Raw genomic sequence first — 24,175 nt, forward strand, 5'->3', positions numbered from 1 at the left:
GTCATTGAGGAAGTGGCTGTGGAACGCATATTGGAATGCCTAGTATATGTGATTATGTCACAGGAAACTGCAGTGTTGGAACGCACGGCAGCTCCGGATGTGGGAACCGCCTGCTTAGCGTTGAATACAGGAAGTGTAGGCTCATTTACACTTCCGCCTGGGCGCGGGGCACCACATCCCAGACAGGTTTCTCGCTGCTTCGGGTTCTGCATTCCACAGACTAGGCACATCTAATAAGGTAAGTTACCTGATTGCATGGGAGGTGGGGACGGTGTACGAAGTGGGTTCACAGGATTTGCATGATACACATAACGTTTATATTTCCCACCATCCCCCCGTTCTGTCTCCGACCATCCTTCTCTATTTAGCGTTTTTGCGACGCGATACCACCCTTCTGCAGCTGTGAGTAAATTTTTATCCTGCAGCATGCCACGCTTATCCCTTATCAAAATTCTCCAGACTTCCGGCTGAAGCCGTCCGTCGGGATTCGGATGCCAGTCTACTACTTTCCTTATCTGTGGCCATTTATCAGAGCAGTGCTTTCCTTCTCTCTCTGCTACCAAATCACATGCTCGCCGGCCGTTATTGCTGCTTGTTTTATTCCCCATTCTTGACGTTTGTAACTTTTATTGTGCTTCTGGCTGGGATCTCTACTACTACCAGATTTCAAATAGCTTTTTCTCTTTTTTTTTTTTTCCTCTCTCTCCGGCAGCACTTCCTCTTTTCGCCCTTCACAGAGCTTCCCCCCCCCCTCTCTCTCTCCCTGACACTTACTCCAGCAGGAGGATTTCTTCTCTTTTAGTGACAATACAATACAACTAATATTTATAGAAACCCCCCTTCTCCCCCCAACACTGACAGAGACCCGCTCCTTTGTCCGTTAACCTCCCATCGCCCTCGATTCCCTACAACAAGGAGGTGAAGTCCCTGCCTATCTCAGGAGGGGGGCATGGGCCTCCCGTGGTTTTTTCCCGAGAAATCCACGCCCCTCACCTGTACAAGGTGGCGCTTCGTGAAACGTCCCCTCGCTGGTTCCTATGGCCGCCTGCGCTATCCCTAGGCGAACGGGAAATTAACTGGCTGGTAGGACTATGGAGCAGGTGTCTGCAACCGTGCGTAGTTAGCGCTAACTGTGCCAACTGGGACAGTGCCGGAGTCCAGACAAGAGACAAGCGGTGCCGCTGCAGGTACTATAGATATCCCATCCTTAGGTCACTGGTCAGGAATAGTCAGTGATGGTCAGAAACAGCGATATCTCTAGTTTCTATGTGTTTCCTTTCTCTGCTAAGTGTAATGTGTAATTGAGAACTTCCTCTTTTCTCGGGCGCAGCGTTGATCCCCCCGCGCCAGACAGCCCCCCTTTCTCTGATCACAGACTTAATCTTAATTCTATGCAATATACAAACAGGCTATTTCTATATGAGATATAAGCAGGATTAACTCTACATAATATATAAACACTCTAAATTCTATGCAAGGCTTATTTTATGTAAAGAATGAGCAGAACTGCTCAGATTCAATCAAATGTAATCACCTTATACTCTACAGTTGCATAACTAGCAATAGCAATTGTTAGTACTGTCCATTACAGTTATAAACATGACACTTTTGAACACATCAGAGAGTCAATAGTAGCAGTGATTATTTGGATTTCCACATCTCAATGGGGGATGTAAAAACTGTCCCTGATACAGCAGGTGCTGTATCCCAATCTCAATTATGGCAGTCAGGTCTAAAATTCTAGGAGTATCTCTAGATGCCGGACACAGTATGTCCCGTCCTAGAACCTCACGAAGTTCTACTGCTACACAATTCAATAATCTACCCTCAGCCAGAGGGATCCACTCGTGCACGTTTAAACGATAAACAAATATTTGTGGATCGTTACGGTCAAGTAGTGGGCCGTATCCACAGCGGTGGGCGGGGAAGGGATTACTCTGACTACAGATCTCCCATCCGAGGGTACTTATTGTCAATAATAATCTTTTTTGGCAATTTGGGCAAGACATGTGTGGTATACCCACACAACTAGACAGACAAGTAGACGGAGTACCAGTACCGCTGGTTTGGTCTAAACTGCCCCTCGGGATACTGTATGATAGCTCCCTTCTCCCGGACCCTCCAAACAGGTCTAGCAGGAGCGGAAATCCCTTATCAGACTTTTCTCTGGCAGTCTCCCCCTCAGGGGTCTCTGCAACAGGCCACCAGCACGGCTCCCTCCTCCCGCAGGAGTGGAAACACACCGTACAGGCCCTCCCTCGAGGCAGCTATTGATATCACCAATCAACTAGTACTCTCAAGACAACAGGTAGGAGGTGATCATTCCTTTATCTCTTATGACAGGTTCTTATCACGTGATCGAGACTTAAAGAAATACCTGTCGTGCGGATCCAAATCAATCGGCCATGGCACAACACAGGCAAGCCTGAACTCAGCCACACAGGTATAGATAATTGATTTATCTTACCGTGTTCTGTTGATCTGGTGGGCCCACCAAGTCCAAGGTTGTCTATCCGTGCCTTGTGTCCGAGCTCTTTGGAGCCTATCGATCACATCACCGTACGGGCCACCAGCTGTCGTGGAATTTCCTTTGTGGAACCACGCCTTACTCAATTAGGAATGATCACACCCTTCCAGATTGATTGATCAAAGGTATTGGACAGTGCGCACTATCCTGAAAGCATTCAGTCTGACACAAGTTCAGAAAAAAGTAACTTCCTGTTTATTTTTGGCGCGTAGCATGTTTTATAAGGCACAACACAACAGCCGTTTTGGGGCAGACAAAGGTTACATGGACACAACGTGTTGGTTGATTATTGGATAAGCGTCTTCCTTCATCCGGTCATCTGGTACTGCCCGTCACGTGGTAGCAGATTGGGTAGGGCGGATACTATTTCGTATCCCACGTGTATTTTCACCGAAATGATTGGCTGTGTCGTCATGAGTTAGTAATAGCATAGACCTCCCATGTTATTCGCGTCTGTTTCCCGTAAAATTGCTTAGGGGATTTTTGCGGTCTCTGGAAAGCGGTAGCTTGTCTCAAATGCGGTTAATTGTCTAATTTCTACTTCTCTTAATAACACATGCAGCTGGACAAACAGATATATTTATATATATATATTGGTTGCGTGCTAAATTCCATCTTTGTCAGCAGAGTTATGAAAACAGATACTTTCATATAAGCATTGCCTAATATAAGTATTGCATAATTGTACGTACATTTCTATAGTTGAATCATCAGAACAGAATGCAAGCATTTTAATTGACAACTGTCCCCTGTGTCAAGGCCCACCAAACCCCAATACATAAAGATATATATATTGGGGTTGCCACCACAGTTTCTATGACACCGGAAAGTGAGAAAATTAGATTCCGTACGTAAAATTTTGGATGCTAATTCTTTTGCGCATAGAATTGAATAATCGAGTTGGAACACATTAACTTTTCCTATTTATGACATAATCAATGCCCGTGCCAAATTTCATGTTTCTATTACATTGGAAAGTGAGAAAATTAGATTCCATACGTAAAATTTGGACGCTAATTCTTTTGCGCATAGAATTGAATAATGGAGTTGGGGCCCATTAGCGTTTCCTATTAATGACATAATCAATGCTCCTGCCAAATTTCCCGTTTCTATGACACCGGAAAGTGAAAAAATTATATTCCGCACGTAAAATTTCGACGCCAATTCTTTTGCGCTAGAATTGAATAATCGAGTTGGGACCCATTAGCTTTTCCTCTTTATGACATAATCAATGCTCCTGCCAAATAAAACGTTTCTATGACACCGGATAGTGAGAAAATTAGATTCCGTACGTAAAATTTCTACGCCAATTCTTTTGCGCTTAGAATTGAATAATCGAGTTGGGACCCATTAGCTTTTCCTATTTATGACATAATCAATGCTCGTGCCAAATTTCCTGTTTCTATGACACCGGAAAGTGAAGAAATTACATTCCGTACGTAAAATTTGGACGCTAATTCTTTTGCGCATAGAATTGAATAATGGAGTTGGGACCCATTAGCTTTTCCTATTTATGACATAATCAATGCTCGTGCCAAATTTCACGTTTCTATGACACCGGAAAGTGAAAAAATTACATTCTGCACGTAAAATTTTGACGCTAATTCTTTTACACATAGAATTAAATAATCGAGTTGGGACCCATTAGCTTTTCATATTTATGACATAATCAATGTTCGTGCCAAATTTCCTGTTTCTATGACATCGGGAAGTGAGAAAATTACATTCCGTACGTAAGATTTGGACGCTAATTCTTTTGCGCATAAAATTGAATAATGGAGTTGGGACCCATTAGTGTTTCCTATTTATGACATAATCAATGCTCGTGCCAAATTTCCCGTTTCTATGACACCGGAAAGTGAGATAATTAGATTCTGTACGTAAAATTTGGACGCTAATTCTTTTGCGCATAGAATTGAATAATCGAGTTAGGACCCATTAACTTTTCCCATTTATGACATAATCAATGCTCGTGCCAAATTTTAAGTTTCTATGACACTTGGAAAGTGACAGATTTAGATTACGTACGTAAAATTTCAACGCCAATTCTTTTGCGCTAGAATTGAATAATCGAGTTGGGACCCAATGTATTTTCCTATTTTGGAGATAATCAATGCTCGTGCCAAATTTCATGTTTCTACGACATCGGGAAGTTGGAGAACTTTTGGCGAGTCAGTCAGTCAGTGAGTGAGTCAGTGAGGGCTTTCGTCTTTATATATATAGAAACAACAAGCTGATATACCCGCCTTCGCACGAGTTAATTTGGTAATGGTATTTATCTGGTGTTCACACGGAAAATCTTATGAAGTCGTGGTTACTTTAGAGATACTGAGGAAAAACATATGTTCACCATTTTGCATAGTTCTCTGCGTTACCCAGGAAACACCATGGGGAGGTAACCATGCGACGTTTCCTTTATATAAAATGATATCAGGAAGTGAGAGAATTTGATTACGTACATAAAATTTGGACACTAATTCTTTTGCGCTTAGAATTGAATAATCGAGTTGGGACCCATTAGCTTTTCCTATTTATGACATAAGCAATGCTCGTGCCAAATTTCCTGTTTCTATGACACCGGAAAGTGAGAAAATTACATTCCGCACATAAAATTTGGATGCTAATTCTTTTACGCATGGAATTGAATAATCGAGTTGGGACCCATTAGCTTTTCCTATTTATGACATAATCAATGCTCAGGGCAAATTTCCCGTTTCTATGACACCGGAAAGTGAGAAAATTAGATTCCGTACGTAAAATTTGGACGCTGATTCTTTTGCGCATAGAATTGAATAATCAAGTTGGGACCCATTAGCTTTTAATATTTATGACATAATCAATGCTTGTGCCAAATTTCCCGTTTCTATGACACCGGAAAGTGAAGAAATTACATTCCACACGTAAAATTTGGACGCTAATTCTTTTGCGCATAGAATTGAATAATCGAGCTGGGACCCATTAGCTTTTCCTATTTATGACATAATCAATGCTCGCGCCAAATTTCCCGTTTCTATGACACTGGAAAGTGAAAAAATTACATTCCGCACGTAAAATTTCGATGCCAATTTTTTTGCGCTAGAATTGAATAATCGAGTTGGGACCTCTTAACTTTTCCTATTTATGACATAATCAATGCCCGTGCCAAATTTCAAGTTTCTATCACATTGGGAAGTGAGAGATTTAGATTATGTACGTAAAATTTGGACGCTAATTCTTTTGAGCATAGAATTGAATAATGGAGTTGGGACCCATTAGCTTTTCCTATTTATGACATAATCAATGCTCGTGCCAAATTTCCTGTTTCTATGACACCGGAAAGTGAGAAAATTACATTCCGCACATAAAATTTGGACGCTAATTCTTTTACGCATGGAATTGAATAATCAAGTTGGGACCCATTAGCTTTTCCTATTTATGACATAATCAATGCTCGGGGCAAATTTCACGTTTCTATGACACCGGAAAGTGAGAAAATTAGATTCCGTACGTAAAATTTGGACGCTGATTCTTTTGCGCATGGAATTGAATAATCGAGTTGGGACCCATTAGCTTTTAATATTTATGACATAATCAATGCTTGTGCCAAATTTCCCGTTTCTATGACACCGGAAAGTGAAGAAATTACATTCCGCACGTAAAATTTCAACGCTAATTCTTTTGCGCATAGAATTGAATAATGGAGTTGGGACCCATTAGCTTTTCCTATTTATGACATAATCAATGCTCGTGCCAAATTTCCTGTTTCTATGACACCGGAAAGTGAGAAAATTACATTCCACACGTAAAATTTGGACGCTAATTCTTTTGAGCATAGAATTGAATAATGGAGTTGGGACCCATTAGCTTTTCCTATTTATGACATAATCAATGCTCGTGCCAAATTTCCTGTTTCTATGACACCGGAAAGTGAGAAAATTACATTCCGCACATAAAATTTGGACGCTAATTCTTTTACGCATGGAATTGAATAATCAAGTTGGGACCCATTAGCTTTTCCTATTTATGACATAATCAATGCTCGGGGCAAATTTCACGTTTCTATGACACCGGAAAGTGAGAAAATTAGATTCCGTACGTAAAATTTGGACGCTGATTCTTTTGCGCATAGAATTGAATAATCGAGTTGGGACCCATTAGCTTTTAATATTTATGACATAATCAATGCTTGTGCCAAATTTCCCGTTTCTATGACACCGGAAAGTGAAGAAATTACATTCCGCACGTAAAATTTCAACGCTAATTCTTTTGCGCATAGAATTGAATAATGGAGTTGGGACCCATTAGCTTTTCCTATTTATGACATAATCAATGCTCGTGCCAAATTTCCTGTTTCTATGACACCGGAAAGTGAGAAAATTACATTCCACACGTAAAATTTGGACGCTAATTCTTTTGAGCATAGAATTGAATAATGGAGTTGGGACCCATTAGCTTTTCCTATTTATGACATAATCAATGTTCGTGCCAAATTTCACGTTTCTATGACACCGGAAAGTGAAGAAATTACATTCCGCACGTAAAATTTCAACGCTAATTCTTTTGCGCATAGAATTGAATAATGGAGTTGGGACCCATTAGCTTTTCCTATTTATGACATAATCAATGTTCGTGCCAAATTTCACGTTTCTATGACACCGGAAAGTGAAAAAATTACATTCCGCACGTAAAATTTCGACGCCAATTCTTTTGCGCTAGAATTGAATAATCGAGTTGGGACCTACGAACTTTTCCTACTTATGACATAATCAATGCTCGTGCCAAATTTCACGTTTCTATCACATTGGGAAGTGAGAGATTTAGATTATGTACGTAAAATTTGAACGCTAATTCTTTTGAGCATAGAATTGAATAATGGAGTTGGGACCCATTAGCTTTTCCTATTTATGACATAATCAATGCTCGTGCCAAATTTCCTGTTTCTATGACACCGGAAAGTGAGAAAATTACATTCCGCACATAAAATTTGGACGCTAATTCTTTTACGCATGGAATTGAATAATCAAGTTGGGACCCATTAGCTTTTCCTATTTATGACATAATCAATGCTCGGGGCAAATTTCACGTTTCTATGACACCGGAAAGTGAGAAAATTAGATTCCGTACGTAAAATTTGGACGCTGATTCTTTTGCGCATAGAATTGAATAATCAAGTTGGGACCCATTAGCTTTTAATATTTATGACATAATCAATGCTTGTGCCAAATTTCCCGTTTCTATGACACCGGAAAGTGAAGAAATTACATTCCGCACGTAAAATTTCAACGCTAATTCTTTTGCGCATAGAATTGAATACTGGAGTTGGGACCCATTAGCTTTTCCTATTTATGACATAATCAATGTTCGTGCCAAATTTCACGTTTCTATGACACCAGAAAGTGAAAAAATTACATTCCGCACGTAAAATGTCGACGCCAATTCTTTTGCGCTAGAATTGAATGATCGAGTTGGGACCTACGAACTTTTCCTACTTATGACATAATCAATGCTCGTGCCAAAGTTCACGTTTCTATGACACCGGAAAGTGAGATAATTAGATTCCGTACGTAAAATTTGGACGCTAATTCTTTTGCGCATAGAATTGAATAATCGAGTTGAGACCCATTAACTTTTCCTATTTATGACATAGTCAATGCTCCTGCCAAATTTCGAGTTTCTATAGCACCGGGAAGTGAGAGAATTAGATTCCGTACATAAAATTTGGACGCTAATTCTTTTGCGCATAGAATTGAATAATCGTGTGGGGACCCATTAACTTTTCCCATTTATGACATAATCAATGCTCGGGCCAAATTTTAAGTTCCTATGACATTGGAAAGTGACAGATTTAGATTAAGTACGTAAAATTTCGACGCCAATTCTTTTGCGCTAGTATTGAATAATCGAGTTGGGACCCAATTACTTTTCCTATTTTGGAGATAATCTATGCGTGTGCCAAATTTCATGTTTCTACGACATCGGGAAGTTGGAGAACTTTTGGCGAGTCAGTCAGTCAGTGAGTGAGTCAGTGAGTGAGTCAGTGAGTCAGTGAGGGCTTTCGTCTTTATATATATAGATAAGATGATGACAAGCTCAAGTTCTAAGGGGAGACTAAAAAAAGTGAAAGTAGTAAAATAAAGATTTTTTTTAATTTAATACAAAAAATATTAAAACTTTAAAAAACTCCTCTTTTCCCAGTCATTGCATGAAAAATAAAAAAGAAATAAGTGAATAAGTTGGTATTGCAGCACCTGTAGAAGTTTGATCTATTAAAATATTACAATATTTAATTCACAGTGAACACCATCAGAAAAAAATACACAATGTTAGAGTTGTGCTTATTTTGGTAAACCCTTCTCCGAAAAAAAAAAAAAAAGAATTAACCCTTTCCTGCTCCAGGGCGTATGTTTACGTCCTGGCTACGGGGTACCTCCCGCAACAGGGCGTAAACTTACATCCTGGGGATAGCACGAGATTACATATGATCTCGCGCTATCCCGCTGTTGACGCCTTCCCTGCCGCGATCTATGTAGATCGCGGCATGGTAGGGGTTCACAGAGGGAGCGCGCTTCCTTTGTGACGTCACTGGGCTCTCGCGATACTGGCATCCTGTATTGCCATAGCCTGTGATCGCTGTATAAGCGATAAGGCATTGCAGGGCAGTAGCCCTGGAATGCCTTCTCACAGCGATCATCAATGTTGTACTGTAAGTGCCCCAGAGGGACACAAATTTTGTAAAAAAAAAGATAATAAAAATGAACTAAAAAGAAAAATGTAAAAAAAAAGGAAAAAAAATATTTTTTATGCAATACAGCTGGCTCCATTGAAAGCAATGGGCTTCCAGCGAGCGCGGGATGAATTTTCGGGAAGGGCTTAAAAATATAAGCCCTTGCTTGAAAATCATCCTAAAATGTGTAAAAATAAAAAAAAAATTATGTCAGCATTAAGATCGTTCTCCTCTGCCACCTGTGGCAGAGAAGAACGATGTTAGCCCATTGAATTCAATGGAGCCGGCAATACAGCCGGCTCCATTGAAAGCAATGGGCTGCCGGCGAGCGCGGGATGAATTTTTGGGAAGCGCTTAAAAATATAAGCCCTTACCTGAAAAAGAAAGATTTTAGTGTAAAAAATAATAAAAATGCAGGCATTCTCTTCAATGGAGCCGCTGCTGCTGCCGGCGACTCCATTGAAGACAATGGTCCGCTGGCACACCTGAATTCTTTTTCAGGGAAGGGCTTTACATATAAGCAATTCCCTGGAAATGAATTAAAAGTGATTTAAAAAACAAAAAAAATTGATACTCACCTCCCTTCAGCTGCCCGGGCACAGCCGCATCTTCTCCTGCTGCCCCCTGCACTGTGGTGCTGAACTGCTGTCATTCAGCTGAGAGCTGCGCTGAGCCAATCAGAGGCAGCAGTCACTCACCCATTCATGAATTCATGAATGGGTGTGAGTGAGATCTGCCTCTGATTGGTCAGGCTGTGACCAATCAGAGGCAGCTCATTCAGCAGGCGGGGATTTTAAATCCTCGGCTGCTGAATAGTACAGAGAGCAGTTCAGGAGAACTGCCAGCTGGCCGCAGCTGAACTCCGTCTGCCGGGACCAGGTGAGTATATATATTTTTTTTATTTTTACACATTTCTGGAAAATTCATTGTGCGATCGCCGGCAGCCCATTGCTTTCAATGGAGCCGGCTGTATTGCCGGCTCCATTGAATTCAATGGGCTAACATCGTTCTGCCGGGACAAGGTGAGTATAGTTTTTTTTTTTACTTTTTACACATTTTAGGATGATTTTCAGGTAAGGGCTTATATTTTTAAGCCCTTCCCGAAAATTCATCCCGCGCTAGCCGGCAGCCCATTGCTTTCAATGGAGCCGGCTGTATTGCCGGCTCCATTGAATTCAATGGTCAGTGCTCGTTTAATCGAGACGAGCACTGCGTGGTACTCGTTACGAGTAACGAGCATCTCGAGCACCCTAATACTCGAACGAGCATCAAGCTCGGACGAGTATGCTCGCTCATCTCTATTTATTATCCAACCATCCGCATATTGCCAGGCAAACACATTCATAGAAAAAAAAATGGATATTTTAATTTAGTAAAAAAAAGCATCAAGAATATTCAGATTTTGTAATTAGTTTCTACAATTATGTGCTTGCTTATCTAAAGGCACAGAAGGGCAATGAATGAAATTGGAAGTCTGGAGACTTATCCCCTCTACATTTGTGTATTTTTTAATTCTAAATAATTTAAGAAAATAGGACATTTGTAATTTCAAAGCTAGCAAAAAAGAATAAAGTGACCCGGAACAAATATGAAAATGACGGACCTACTAACCAACATTTTGTATTCTTGCCAGTATTTGTTTCAGTGAATAATTTACTGGATATGTTCAGTAAAGATAAGTGCAACCTCTGCAGGTTAGATTTTATGCAAATTACAGTTTCCAAATTAACTGACATTTAATTTCTGTATATTTATATTTTAACCGTTTTCAAGCATTATATTTGTGGCTAGCAGCTTTGCTGATACAAAGAGGTTTGGCAATGCACGTATTTTGAGATGTTTTATATGTGGACAAATGATGAGTCATTGCTAGCAATTTTATGTTGATCCATATTGTTTTTGTATTAACTTTCCTGTACATGGGACTTCATGGTATAATCAATAACATCTTAGTTCAAAATACATAAGTGTCATGCTGGGCTCTTAATACCTTTTCTTTTATATTTTTTTTAATGGAATTGTTATGATAGACTTCAGATTTTTAAGTGGATTGTGCCAGGCCAACTTAATTCCTTTTTATTCAACTTGTTTACCTCAGTAGGAAGTGTAAAATGCAGAAAGTCAAGGGGTTTGATAGCATGTTGTCATGTTCTATTGAATTTCTACTATGAGAGCTAGAGTCCTTAACAAAATTCATGAAGAATTAAGATTGGACAGTTCAGTATATTAAGCTGGTTCCAACTTCTTTGGCGATTGCTAGACAAATCAGCTTTACAGAATGCAGCTTTGGCAAGCCAAGTCATTATGTAGATATATTTTTCTTGAATAAACGTCTTAACATTATTACTCTATGGCAAAATGAATCGTTATTCTCAAAAATGACCTAAACAGAGCATGTAAGACTGAAAAAAGACATATGTCCATAAAGTTCAGCTTAATGTTATTACATTTGTGTGGGCAAGTGAGCACTGGGCCCACACAAACATTACAAAGGATAGGGAACACCAGGTGAAACAACCACTGATTAATACCTCTCCCTATCTTCCACAAAGGAAGGTGATCAAGGACCTACCTGAGCAGGGACATCGCCCCAAAAGAGGGCAGCCCAGTGGTCTTTGGATCTGGGCCGTTGCTGCTCCTAGGAGCCAATACACCCAGGCTAGGGTGCATACACATGCCATCACTGACAGGGACAACTGTACAGAATAAGACGACACACAGAGCCATAATCACACCATACAGCAGCCAATACGCAAACACTAGTAGTAGATGTTAATACTATAAATGCCAGGTATTTGTTCACATTTTGGCCAAATTATGGAAGCTATCAGGCCATATAATGGCTCCTGGTAATACTGCTAGTCCCTTCACTAACCAGAAATCCAGCGACATAACCAAACAAAACACTAAGACACAAACCTTTCTTGCAGCCATCACACATAGAGAGAAATGAGAACAGAGAAAGCTGATCACACCCTCAGCTGGGAAGACAGTTTTTATGTGTATTGACCTAGAGTGATTGGCTGACTGGAGACACACACACATGCCTAGCCAGCACAATCCCCCCACACCTGAGCAGGAAAGCTCCAAAGAACCTGTAGTACCATAGATCTCAGGAGACAGATGTGACAATTGTACTGCCATGTTAATCCATGGGAAGGCAAGAAAAACCTCATGAGGTAGAAGCCCGTTTTCATTATTTTAGGGGAAAGAAAATCTTCCTGACTCCAAAGAAAAAGTTTTTTACACCAACAGAGAATGGGGCTTCTCTACTGTAAGAGCAATCAGGCTATGAAACTCTGCCTGGGGACGCAGACATGATGAACTTATTAAAAGAGTTTAAGAAGGGCTTGGATACCTTTCTTGACCATAACAATATTACATGTTATTGTCAATGTTACATGCTGAAGACACTGGATGGTTTTTGATCCCAGGAGTTATTTTGATTGTCAGACTTGGAGTCAGAAAGGAAATTTATTGACTAAACTGAGGAAAACTCTCTTCTACCTCATTGATCTTTTGTTTTGCCTTCATCTGGATCAACTTTACATAAGCATAAACTGAACTGGATGGACTGAAGTCTTTTTCCAGGCTAAAATATTAATATTTCTATGTTAGAATATGTGCCATTAATATCCTCCTTCTGTTTTCTTTTATTGAGCCAGTTACTTACCTACTTATGCATATTTTCTCCCAACCCAAGCATTCTTATTTTATATATACACCTTGTATGTGGCACAGTAAAAACACTTTGGAAAAATCTAGATATATGGCTAGCTAGGCGAGCAGATGCATGACAAAGGAACTCTGAGCAGACTCAGAATCTTCCTTCATCCTCAAGGACCTTGTGCTTAGTAACATACATCTTATCTGCTCTCCTGAAGAGGAGCAGAGTAGTTTTAAGGATGCCTTGGTCTGCCCAGAAGTACTGAAAGATCGTGGCCTGCTGCAGCCTATTCATCACCTGAAGCCTGGAATTTTCCTGACTGCCCGACCAGGTACACCCTCCATCTGAAGTTTTCTGCACTACAGTGCCTTTTTTAGAGTTACCTGCAGCAATCATTTCCAGTAGATGTCAGCTATGGTGTCTGAAGTCTCAGACTGAACATTCGGCAGTGAGGATGAGTACCGCTACAGCTCTCAGAGAGGCCCACTCTTCCCATTGCCACTATCTTGGGACAACAGTGTTAATGCAAGCCACCCATACTAAATCTCGTCATCTCCATCTCCCAGCAAGATCCACTAGCATCTCAGCAACAGTCTTTTGTGTCAGAGCCACAAGACATCTCCTGCTGTTTTAGGTTATCCATCAGGCAGGTGAATCTCCTCGATGTACACATGGAACCAAAGTACCCCCTGCAAGCCTTAATAAACCTGCTCTGTGGCTGACATAAAGATATACCATTCTCCATCAGTGATGTTTACCCCAGACAGCATCTGCATCTTAGTATACACACCACAAACAGTGATCTGTGCAAAAGTGAATTTTTCAGGACTTCTGCATCAGAGGTTTGCCTCTACCCAATTTTTTTTCATTTACACTCATTGTAAAATTAAAAAAAAATGTGTGTATCTAGACAAAGTTGTCAAAATCAAATGCAACTTTATATGTATGACTGCAAAATTGATATAAGTATGTGACTACAATATAAGAGCAAAAGGACAATTTATTGTGAAAACTGAACACTTGAAGGGATTCTCCAGTAACCTATAAGTGGCATTCCACTATCTATACTTCCAAAGGCTGCCCCTGAAGCCACCCATATTGTAATTGCTTCTATGCTGAAAATGCAGCAGCCTTAGTGATAGAAAGAGCACACATAATGTTTAGGCCTAAGTGGAAAAAAGGTGATCCCCCAAGAAGCATTATTTGCAAAATTCTGAATGCAAATCATAGAGATGAAGCATTAAAAAAGGCAAGAAAACAGCAAGATATCTCTTTTCAATCACTAAGGTCTCCATCTTTCAAGACACTTCCAAGGTAACTTTCAACAGTAGGAGACAATTAAAAATAGTCATGGATGCACTTGCAGCACAGAAAATTCAGCAACACTTCCTTTTCCCATTTGGCTTATCCTTCAAAATTCAAGGCAGCACCAAAATCATAAGAAGACCCGCGGACCTGCTTCCACTTTGCAGCTATCTGGGCCTCGACCCAGACATCCCAGTCTGCCTACAGATAACCAGTATTGCTAACCTTGTAAGTCTGCCAAAAAATTTCCCCTGGCAATCTCCAACAGTCTGTCCTAGTTGCAAGATACTTCCAATCTCAGAGGATTGACCAGTTGCATTGTAACACTAAGATGAACATTTTCATAACTGAGAGGGGGTTAGCATCTTTCAGTTTTTAAATGGACCTCAATGGTTTGTGTGAGATGACATTTGTTTTATCACTTGTTGCTCTTCATATTTGTTATGACTTGTTAACCTCATGCATTCCAGGTTTTTGTCTGTTTTCTCTTCGTGTGAAATGAATGGGAGAGGCATGATATTATGTGTTCTTGGGTCAGATATTTTTTTTTTATTTTGCCCTCTTTGGTACTATTAAAGGTATGCTGCTACCATAGAGTATATCTAAAGGCCCATTTAGACGCTACGATGATCGCTCAAAATTCGTTCAAAAGACAGTTTGAGTGACAGTTTTGAGTGATAATTCTGCATAGCTAAATGGTTGCCTAATTAGCAGCTAATGTTCAACAATCCTATAAAATGTTGAAGAAACTGCATAAAGCCTTATCAAACGTTAATTTAAGAGATTATTGGAGATTTACATTTGTTGATAGTAGAGATTATATATACTGCTCCAACCCTCACAGATCCTATCAGAGGATTTTTTATTTATTTATTTATATCCTCAGACCATTTACTCTTAGTCACGGGTGCATAGCAATCTCAGACCATGCTCCTATCTATATAAAAATAACAATTTACTTGTTCGCAAAAACATTCATAACTTGTAGACTCAATGAAATACTCATGCAAAAGAAGAATAACAGAGCACTAGAGATGAGCGAGCATACTCGTCCGAGCTTGATGCTCATTCGAGTATTAGGGTGCTCGAGATGCTCGTTACTCGAGACGAACACCACGCGGTGCTCGTCCTGATTAAACGAGCACTAACCATTGAATTCAATGGAGCCGGCAATACAGCTGGCTCCATTGAAAGCAACGGGCTGCCGGCTAGCGCGGGATGAATTTTAGGGAAGGGCTTAAAAATATAAGCCCTTACCTGAAAATCATCCTAAAATGTGTAAAAAGTAAAAAAAAAATATACTCTCCTTGTCCCGGCAGAACGATGTTAGCCCATTGAATTCAATGGAGCCGGCAATACAGCCGGCTCCATTGAAAGCAATGGGCTGCCGGCGATCGCACAATGAAAATCCAGAAATGTGTAAAAATAAAAAAAATATATATACTCACCTGGTCGCGGCAGACGGAGTTCAGCTGCGGCCAGCTGGCAGTTCTCCTGAATTGCTCTCTGTACTATTCAGCAGCCGGGGATTTAAAATCCCCGCCTGCTGAATGAGCTGCCTCTGATTGGTCACAGCCTGACCAATCAGAGGCAGATCTCACTCACACCCATTCATGAATTCATGAATGGGTGAGTGAATGCTGCCTCTGATTGACTCAGCGTAGCTCTCAGCTAAATGACAGCAGTTCAGCACCACAGTGCAGGGGACAGCAGGAGAAGACGCGGCTGTGCCCCGGCAGCTGAAGGGAGGTGAGTATCAATTTTTTTTGTTTTTTAAATCACTTTTAATTCATTTCCGGGGAATGGCTTATATGTAAAGCCCTTCCCTGAAAAAGAATTCAGGTGTGCCAGCGGACCATTGTCTTCAATGGAGTCACCGGCAGCAGCAGCGGCTCCATTGAAGAGAATGCCTGCATTTTTATTTTTTTACACTAAAATCTTTCTTTTTCAGGTAAGGGCTTATATTTTTAAGCCCTTCCCGAAAATTCATCCCGCGCTCGCCAGCAGCCCATTGCTTTCAATGGAGCCGGCTGTATTGCCGGCTCCATTGAATTCAATGGGCTAACATCGTTCTTCTCTGCCACAGCTACAGCTGTGGCAGAGGAGAACGATCTTAATGCTGACATAATTTTTATTTTTTTATTTTTACACATTTTAGGATGATTTTCAGGTAAGGGCTTATATTTTTAAGCCCTTCCCGAAAATTCATCCCGCATTCGCCGGCAGCCCATTGCTTTCAATGGAGCCGGCTGTATTGCCAGCTCCATTGAATTCAATGGGCTAACATCGTTCTTCTCTGCCACAGCTGTTACAGCTGTGGCAGAGGAGAACGATCGTTATGCTGACAGTGGGGGGGTCTCACTCTTGCCACTATTGTGGCTTCATAGTGAGACCTCGGAGCCCGAAATGCAGCCCTGCATGTTGCTCCTCGCCTGCCCTATCCATTTCTGTTTTTTTTACATGACTTTGGTGATTTGCTAAGATTTTCACAAATGAAAACCTTAGCGGAGCACCAGTCATATACAAAAATGCTTGAGTCGCCCATTGACTTCAATGGGGTTCGTTACTCGAAACGAACTCTCGAGCATCACTGAAAGTTCGACTCGAGTAACGAGCACTGGAGCATTTTGGTGCTCGCTCATCTCTACAGAGCACATATCAAAAACAACGTAAAAAACTATTTCCAAGAAAATATTTTAGCTTCTTCTTCTCAACCATTAATATGGTAAATCCGTGTTAAGGAAAGAGTTCATTTGCTTGGGGGCTTATCACAAGAAACTAAAAAGTAAAGAGATTTATGTTAGCTAAAATCATTGCATTAAAAGGCTAACATAAGTAATCTTTGGCTGCAATAGCCCTTGCAGAATTAACCCTTCAAAGGGGAAACCTAAAAACTCAATAAACCTTAAAGGGGTTGTCCCGCGGCAGCAAGTGGGTCTATACACTTCTGTATGGCCATAATAATGCACTTTGTAATGTACATTGTGCATTAATTATGAGCCATACAGAAGTTATAAAAAGTTTTATACTTACCTGCTCCGTTGCTGGCGTCCTCGTCTCCATGGTGCCGACTAATTTTCGGCCTCCGATGGCCAAATTAGCCGCGCTTGCGCAGTCCAGGTCTTCTCCTGTTCTCTATGGGGCTCCGTGTAGCTCCGTGTAGCTCCGCCCCGTCACGTGCCGATTCCAGCCAATCAGGAGGCTGGAATCGGCAATGGACCGCACAGAAGAGCTGCGGTCCACGGAGGTAGAGGATCCCGGCGGCCATCTTCACCGGTAAGTATAGAAGTCACCGGAGCGCGGGGATTAAGGTAAGCGCTCCAGTAAGCTTTCCTTAGGTCCCTGCATCGGGGTTGTCTCGCGCCGAACGGGGGGGGGGGGGGGGTTGAAAAAAAAAAAAACCCGTTTCGGCGCGGGACAACCCCTTTAAGTCTACCAAAGCTTTCTTATATTGAAAAAACTCAAAATGTATGTACACGGCAATAAGGGCTCAACATTGATATTCATGATGGCTAAATGTCAACAAGAACAATCTTAATCTTACATTCAGGAAATAATCTCCCTTTCTGGTGGCTCTGTTCGGAAACAAAAGTTATTGTGGAACAGTTCAAAAAGTATTATAAAGCTCTATGTAACTTGAGGTACCACGAGTCCAGAGATACTATGAGGCAAGGACAGAGGGAGATACAATGCTTCCTTGACCTCTGGGCTTTAGGCGACATTCCTTCAAGGAAAAGCCCTGAACCAGATAGTTTTCCAGTAATGTACTACAGAACCTTTAAAGAAATATTGTTACCACATGTGCTTGAGACCTTCGTGCTTTTCTCCAAACTGAAGATTTTCCCAAGCAATCATTAGAAGCTCATATATCTGTTATATAAAGAGCGAAAGGATGAAACCGTATATAGCAGCAATCAGCTGATCTTCCTTTTTAACGTAGATATAAAGTTAAATACTAAACTACTTGCTAATAGATTGAAACCTGTCATCCCTACTTTGATGAACAGATATGATCTGTGAAACACAGAGACGGGAAAGACAATACAATGATTATCTTGCATTTTGCGCAATTCGCTCAGTCTAGGAACCTTTCACTAGCTTTACACTCTACTGATTCTGAAAAGGCCTTTGACAAGGTAGACTGGACCTGCATGTATTTTGCTTGTTTGAAATCACCATACAATTGATAATGGCCTTGTATACATGCTTTGATATCTTCAGTGGGACTAGATGGGGGGGGGGGGGGGTGCACTCTTGGCCCCTCCTATTTGTTCTTACAACTGAAACATTGATACAGCATATAAGGCAACAACCACTCATTCAATGTTTTGGGGTCCTTGATAAGTTCTATTATACTGCAACTTTTGCAGATGATTTCCTCATGCTCACTTCTCATCCAGATGTCTCCTTTCAAGTTCTCACTTACATTTTCGACCACTTCCAAAATATCTCTAATTTTAAAATTAACCAAAATAAATCCAAAACTTTAATATTTCTTGCCCAAGATGGTAGTCTTCAAAGCTTAAGAGAGCTATGATTTTGAATAGGCTTCAAAATCCATAAAATATTTAGGTATCCTTATTTTGCTTTCTCTGGACTTCTGGAATTCACGGAACTACAAGCCTCTATTGTCTTAAATAGAAAATACAATTATGAATTGAAAAGTCTTGTTCATTTCATAATTTTGTGGGTTAAATTTGCTTAAAATCATAATTATACCGAAAATAACATAACTCATGCAGGTTTTGCCAATTGGCCTCCATAATAGTTTTTTCACCTTATGTAAAAAAGTTTTAGAATATGTCTAGCAGGAACACTGGCATAGAGTTGCCCACAAAAAACTTACTAGGCGTAAAAATCTGGGAGGTATAAATGTAATTGACATTGAATATCTATATCAAGCAATTCACGTGAACAAATTCCTGGATTAATTTAGGAGACATAGCCACAAACATTATATAGATGCTGATGAAATATTCCATTCTTCCTCTATTACACAGACTGATTCAACTTGTGATTAAACACAGACCTCCTTACAAAACAAATCTCTTAACTCAGCCAACCATTAAAGTATGGCAGGAGCTTTCCTTCAGTAAAAATTTTTGGCTTAATCACTCTTCATCAACAAAAGTAGAAGGCTTATTAGGCCTTGACACAGTAGATAGTGCATTTTGGTGCCCTCTCTAAGACATTAAATTAAAAGGGAAATTTATGGGAGATTTACTAGAAGAAGTCAAATTTCTGCCCATGACTTCAATGATCACTTTCTTTACTGAAATCTTCTTCGACTTACTGACTTACAACTGATTCATAACTTTAAGAAAATAGTGGCTAGGGGCTCCTTTGATAGAAATCTATCTTGGTTTAAACAATCAAATGCCTTTGTGCTGGCTCCCCCCCCCCCCCCCCCAAAAAAAAAAAAAAAAACCCAGCCTAAATAATCTACAGGCCTCTGATGGTGAGTGAAGGGGTTCATGTATACATTAATATCAACATTAAGAGCACGTGTTTATAGAAAAAAACTTTGGTCCATCAACAAGCATGTTATAAATTGACCTGTAGATAGTATAAGACCCCAGAATGTGCAAGATTAAAACTCTTTTGGTCTAAAGTAACCAAATTGATTGGAATTGTATGCCCCCAAGCACATAGGAAAACAAAAGATCTCAGCAGCACACCTTCCGCCCAATAGGCTCACAAATAGGGAGAGAAGGATAGAATATGGCGTCAAGCCAGTAGATGCGCGCTCACCTAGGGGATCCGGACTTCAAAGATCCCAATGCAGCATAGAGAAAATGTGTATGGAGAGCAGCATCAAGTAGAAGCTATTTCAGAAAGACATCCTGGAATCTTCAGGGAATCCAAATCCATTTAGCATCTTTATTGAGTTAAAAACTCCATCAGCATGAACAACAAAACTTGCGACGTTTCGTCCTATGCAAAGGACTTTGTCAAGCATGTTAACACAGAGACAGAGACAGGAATATAAATGACCCCCCCCCCCCCCAATCATACAAAGCCAGAGGGTACAGCCCCCGACTGTGGTGTAAACAGGATTGGGCAAAAGAAGGGAGGTTCCCAGCACATCAGGTGTAATGCATAGAGGCCAAAATTACCTGAAACAAAAGTGTCAGTAATAAGACAGAGACGCAGCAGCATTGCCGGAAGTGCCATGTCCGGCATCTAAATGGGTCCGATAGAACACAGCCATAGAGGTCTCACCACATCCTCTGATCATCAGAGCTGGGTGTGTGGGGAAGCAATTAAGGTGCGGAACACCCATGTATACTAGATGTTCAAGTATAGTGCATCACGATATGTCACTTCCTGTCAAAACCGGAAGTGATGTGGCAGAGCTATACACATGCATAATAAGTAACACCAGAGAAGCAGAGGATACAGTCATGATCTATAATGCCCAAAGGGGCGAAATGAAAGCGCATAGAGCGCATATTATGATGGTATTAGGTTGAAAAAGGACAGTAATCCATGTGTTACATCACTTCCGGTATCGGACCGGAGGGGGCGTGTCCAGGCCACAGACAAGTGCTTGTTGTCATGGAAACCAATATAATCACTGCAAAAGCAGAGAATAGGGCCATAGTGGAGAAATTCCTGCAAGTTTCACCAACAGGTGAACAATGCAAGGAATAAAGAGCCTATTGTGTAGGAAACGTGTGCACATATATGAAACTTGCAGGAATTTCTCCACTATGGCCCTATTCTCTGCTTTTGCAGTGATTATATTGGTTTCCATGACAACAAGCACTTGTCTGTGGCCTGGACACGCCCCCTCCGGTCCGATACCGGAAGTGATGTAACACATGGATTACTGTCCTTTTTCAACCTAATACCATCATAATATGCGCTCTATGCGCTTTCATTTCGCCCCTTTGGGCATTATAGATCATGACTGTATCCTCTGCTTCTCTGGTGTTACTTATTATGCATGTGTATAGCTCTGCCACATCACTTCCGGTTTTGACCGGAAGTGACATATCGTGATGCACTATACTTGAACATCTAGTATACATGGGTGTTCCGCACCTTAATTGCTTCCCCACACACCCAGCTCTGATGATCAGAGGATGTGGTGAGACCTCTATGGCTGTGTTCTATCGGACCCATTTAGATGCCGGACATGGCACTTCTGGCAATGCTGCTGCGTCTCGGTCTTATTACTGACACTTTTGTTTCAGGTAATTTTGGCCTCTATGCATTACACCTGATGTGCTGGGAACCTCCCTTCTTTTGCCCAATCCTGTTTACACCACAGTCGGGGGCTGTACCCTCTGGCTTTGTATGATTGGGGGGGGGGGGGTTCATTTATATTCCTGTCTCTGTCTCTGTGTTAACATGCTTGACAAAGTCCTTTGCATAGGACGAAACGTCGCAAGTTTTGTTGTTCATGCTGATGGAGTTTTTAACTCAATAAAGATGATAATTGGATTTGGATTCCCTGAAGATTCCAGGATGTCTTTCTGAAATAGCTTCTACTTGATGCTGCTCTCCATACACATTTTCTCTATGCCCCCAAGCACATAAGCTCACCCCGGAATTGCTCTTTTTGAATTTAGGGCTCTCTGCTCAAGGGTAGAAAATAAATTTCTGATCCTTGCAGCAAAAGCTAGTCTCCTACTCTATTGGCATAGCATGAACATACCACATGTCTCCCATTATGAGAAAAAAAATGTTTCAAATTGCCAGAGGAGCTCTGTGCCCTAGAAAATGGTGAACACTTCAATTTTAAACTGACATGGCTTCCCTGGCTCTCTATTGTCCAGAACCCAGAATTCCTACATAGTCTAGTTGACTACCTCAACAATGGGTTAGAAGCTTTATCCTTTGATTTAACATAACTTCACTTCTGGCTTCCCTTTAGTAAAAGCTTGTTTCTTAGTAAATTACCCATTGTGTAATACATTACCATCTGCAATTGTGACATTTGCTCTTGTATTCAACAAGTAGTATATCTTCTTTTCTTATTATTATGTTGTTGTTCTCGACCACTGTTTATTACTCTTGACCAATTCTTATACCTTTTATAATGTTTTGCTATACTTTATGTTTGACTTGCTCAAAGTTCCAATGAAAACATATTTAAAAGAAGAAGACTCCCTAGTCCAATCTAAACTTTACCTAATTGTAGAACCTAATTAATTGGTTTGACAAGAGTGACCCCTCATAAATGCATGGAGTTATACAGCTATTTTTATCAGGGTACTCCAGGATAGCATCTCTTAAAAACCCTTCAAACATCTTACCAACAAAAAAAGTTAGACTTATTGGCCTTTATTTCCAGATACACCTTTTGACCCCTTTTAGTCATCACAAAATGTATTTTCTATCAATAAAAAATAGAGAAAAGTGCCAGAATTTTTTATGCATACCCGTGTGTTGGCTGTTAGTATAAGGTCTGCCATCTCTACTGTTAACTAATTTGCAATTGCATATCATAAATGAGTGGGGAAAGGGTTTTGGTTTCTTCAGGTAGTCATGCATATACAAATGCAGCAAACTTTAACTTGACATTTAATACATCATGATAACTAATGTAAAATTTACTAGAATGCTGTAAATCAAGTTATCACAATGCATCATTCAAATTAACAATTGCTACATCAGCATGTTTCATTACAACAGCACCAGACAAAAGTTCCAGCATTATTTTCTTGGCCAATACACATCCATGTAGCATTTCTCTGTCTGACTTAGGGAGACGTCTGGTGGCAAAACATATACTACCAGACATAGAGTAATACTGACCACTTGGGGAACTATAGGACCAGCTTTGATGTAATTTTCTTCGTGGTACTCCTGTGCTACACTGAAGGAAAAAGTGTTAACAATCCCTTTTTTCCTATATGCATTAAGCATTGATGTAAACAAGTATTAGCAGATGAATAATGTACTCATCAAGGTCTTTATTTTTTATCTATTTTGCAGTAATTGTGGTACTGTTTGCTGCCTTGAAAAGACAGAGAAAGAAGGAACCACTAGTCTTGTCAAAAGAGGATATCCGAGACAACATCGTCAGTTATAATGATGAAGGAGGTGGAGAAGAAGACACACAAGCTTTTGACATTGGCACTCTTAGAAACCCAGGTGCTATGGATGATAAGAAACATCGTAGAGACATTATTCCTGAAAATTTGTTGTTACCCCGGAGAACTGCTTCTGTCCCAGACAATACAGATGTTCGTGATTTTATTAACCAAAGGTTAAAAGAGCATGATAATGATCCTACTGCACCACCATATGATTCACTTGCAACATATGCATACGAAGGCAATGATTCTATAGCTGAATCTTTAAGTTCTCTAGAGTCTAGTACTACAGAAGGGGACCAAAACTATGAATACCTCAAAGAATGGGGTCCACGTTTCAACAAACTAGCTGAAATGTATGGCAACGGGGAGAGTGATAAAGATTCTTAACTTGAAAAATGTGTCATCACCCTTTTTTATTTCAAAGTGGAATAAATTTGCGGGCACATGGAAATATTATTAACAATTTTAAAATACATTTTTCTGACACTCGGCACAGTGTTAAAATAATAACAATAACGCATTAAAAAGAAAAAAAAAACTTTTTACCACATTCATTTATTTCATCCGTTTTTATTCTATGTAGACTATCACCCTAGAGTATGGCTAATGTTAATTACAAACTGTGGATTGAATGCCATGGTTACTATGTTGTCTGTCAATCAAATGATCATTTTGAAAACTTGAACAGAAAATGACTTCCTCGTAAAACCTCATAAATACATTGCTTCTATTGAGTAATTGGCTGCCTTTCCATTTGCAGCACCAGTTTGTTTTTTGCTTTTCTTCCAGAAGGAACAAGGAAATGATTTTTCTGATATTCTGATACATTATGTACATTAAAAATTTACTGAAATGTACAAGTGATGTTAAGTGTGATGCAGCTGGTAAAGATATATGTTAGTAGAACGTCATTTCATCAAATA

The 24,175-nt window shown here is 40.3% G+C and overlaps 1 protein-coding gene across 1 annotated transcript in view; it reads left to right on the top strand.

The window, feature by feature from the left end:
- LOC136578963 (cadherin-10) overlaps positions 1 to 23,790 on the top strand; it is a 356,335-nt gene extending 332,545 nt beyond the window's left edge. Inside the window, exon 11 of the mRNA XM_066579189.1 lies at positions 23,149 to 23,790. Coding sequence (XP_066435286.1) covers positions 23,149 to 23,639 — 491 coding nt within the window. The 3' untranslated portion in view covers positions 23,640 to 23,790. The remainder of the gene's footprint in view (positions 1 to 23,148) is intronic.
- Positions 23,791 to 24,175: the final 385 nt, after the last annotated feature.

Source organism: Eleutherodactylus coqui, chromosome 9 (assembly GCF_035609145.1).
Source record: "Eleutherodactylus coqui strain aEleCoq1 chromosome 9, aEleCoq1.hap1, whole genome shotgun sequence".
Classification (NCBI taxonomy): domain Eukaryota; kingdom Metazoa; phylum Chordata; class Amphibia; order Anura; family Eleutherodactylidae; genus Eleutherodactylus; species Eleutherodactylus coqui.